The sequence below is a fragment of the Cyprinodon variegatus genome, unplaced genomic scaffold (genome assembly GCF_000732505.1).
Source record: "Cyprinodon variegatus isolate N-32 unplaced genomic scaffold, C_variegatus-1.0 Scaffold1491, whole genome shotgun sequence".
Classification (NCBI taxonomy): Eukaryota; Metazoa; Chordata; class Actinopteri; order Cyprinodontiformes; family Cyprinodontidae; genus Cyprinodon; species Cyprinodon variegatus.
In genome coordinates, this window is record NW_015151944.1 from 107,526 (window position 1) to 109,212 (window position 1,687).

The 1,687-nt window shown below is 47.1% G+C and overlaps 1 protein-coding gene across 1 annotated transcript in view; it reads left to right on the plus strand.

Annotated features, from left to right (window-relative positions):
- The first annotated feature begins 615 nt into the window (after nt 1–615).
- Nucleotides 616–1,687, plus strand: part of lyz (lysozyme) — a 4,089-nt gene continuing 3,017 nt past the window's right edge. Inside the window, exon 1 of the mRNA XM_015403405.1 lies at nt 616–1,076. Coding sequence (XP_015258891.1) covers nt 947–1,076 — 130 coding nt within the window. The 5' untranslated portion in view covers nt 616–946. The remainder of the gene's footprint in view (nt 1,077–1,687) is intronic.

Here is a 1,687-nt window from a genome sequence, read left to right on the forward strand (position 1 = left end):
GACCAGCAGGTTCTGCAGCAGCTTCTTCCCCGCCGCCATCACACTGATGAACTGATGAAACTCTAAATCTCAGACTCTGCATCACGCTGACATCATCATATTTGCTCCACCAACATGGCTGATTGGTTCATAATTCCTTTAAATGGAACACTACTCAATGTTCTACAGCATTTGCACCATATTTATTTATTTATTTATTTATTTATTTATTTATTTATTTATTTATTTATTTATTTATTTATTTTGCAGTGAACCTTTCCACATCAATGCCTTTTGCACCATGACTTTAAACTGGTTTTCTTGTCTCCCACACTGTGAACATTCTGATCCCTGCTGCACTTTATTAACGGAAATGTTCATTACACTGTTGAAAAGCCGTATCTTGTATAGACTCTGTGTAGAAGATGACAATAAAATGTGTCTAAATCTAAGTGTAGGAAGCCAGAGCGTCGTCTTCTGACGTTCCTGCAGGGTTTTGCCACCATCCTCCCCATCAGCCCGTCTAACTGGATCATCAAGGATTTCCAGCTGGACGGCTTTGAGGTTGTGATGACATCATCACGTGGCTCCAAGCCAGCATCCTACTACAGGGCGGGGTAGTTGTCTGACGGTGAGGTAGGTGGTCTAATGGGGAGTAAGGAGCAGATAATGAAGAACATGCAGGAGGTGTTGGAGGATTCAGGACTTCATGGAAACTTGCTCCAGTAAAGGAAGTTTTCCAGGGTTGTGCAAAGTGTTGCGTTGATCACTGTGAGGCAACCCATTTCCTCTTTCAGGCTGGAGAAGTTATCAATCTTTAAAACCTCCATAAACCAGCAGAGAGGAAGCAGCAGTTACTTTCTGTTCCGTGGTGTTATTGAAAGCTGACAGCAGCAGCGTTTCCCGCTGAGTTCTGGCACTGCTACGGTCCGACCCACACCTGTCTCAGTTCAGCCATCAGCAGACGATGAGGATCCTGGTGTTTCTGCTCCTGGCGCCGGTTCTGGTCCACGGAAGAGTCTTTGAGCGCTGTCAGTGGGCCCGGATGCTGAAGGCTTATGGGATGGATGGTTACCGTGACGTCAGCCTGGCAGACTGTAAGTACAATCATGCTTCATCTGATCAGACGGAACCCAGTGGCGGCTGGATTCAAAGTCTTTAAATGTTATATTTAAACCAGGTCATTGGGCTGGTGGTGCGATGCTCTAGCACCCTCTATTGGCCAGCCTCCACTGACTGAAACTGATGATGCATCAAACATCACAGCAGGCATTTACTTCAAAGTACTACAAACATTACTACACAGTACCTCCTGTAGTCATTCACAGAGAACAAAGATCACATCCGTCTCTGTCAGATGTTCTGGTGGCTGAAACCAGACCAGATTCTGCACTTAGAGTCTCTGTTCGATCTGTCTGTTACTGCAGGAGAAACAAAACAAAAGGTTTCAGATTTGAATACTTTTATGCAGAGGCTGAAAAAAAGGAAATGATCAGAAAATTCACAGCTGAGACCATGATGACCGAGAAGCAGCTGGTCTTCTAGCCTCTGATGGCCTCTGCTGCCCTCTGATGGCCTCTGCTGGCCTCTGCTGGCCTCTGCTGGCCTCTGCTGGCCTCTGCTGCCCTCTGCTGGCCTCTGCTGGCCTCTGCTGCCCTCTGCTGGCCTCTGCTCCCCTCTATTGGCCTCTGCTGGCCTCTGCTGCCCT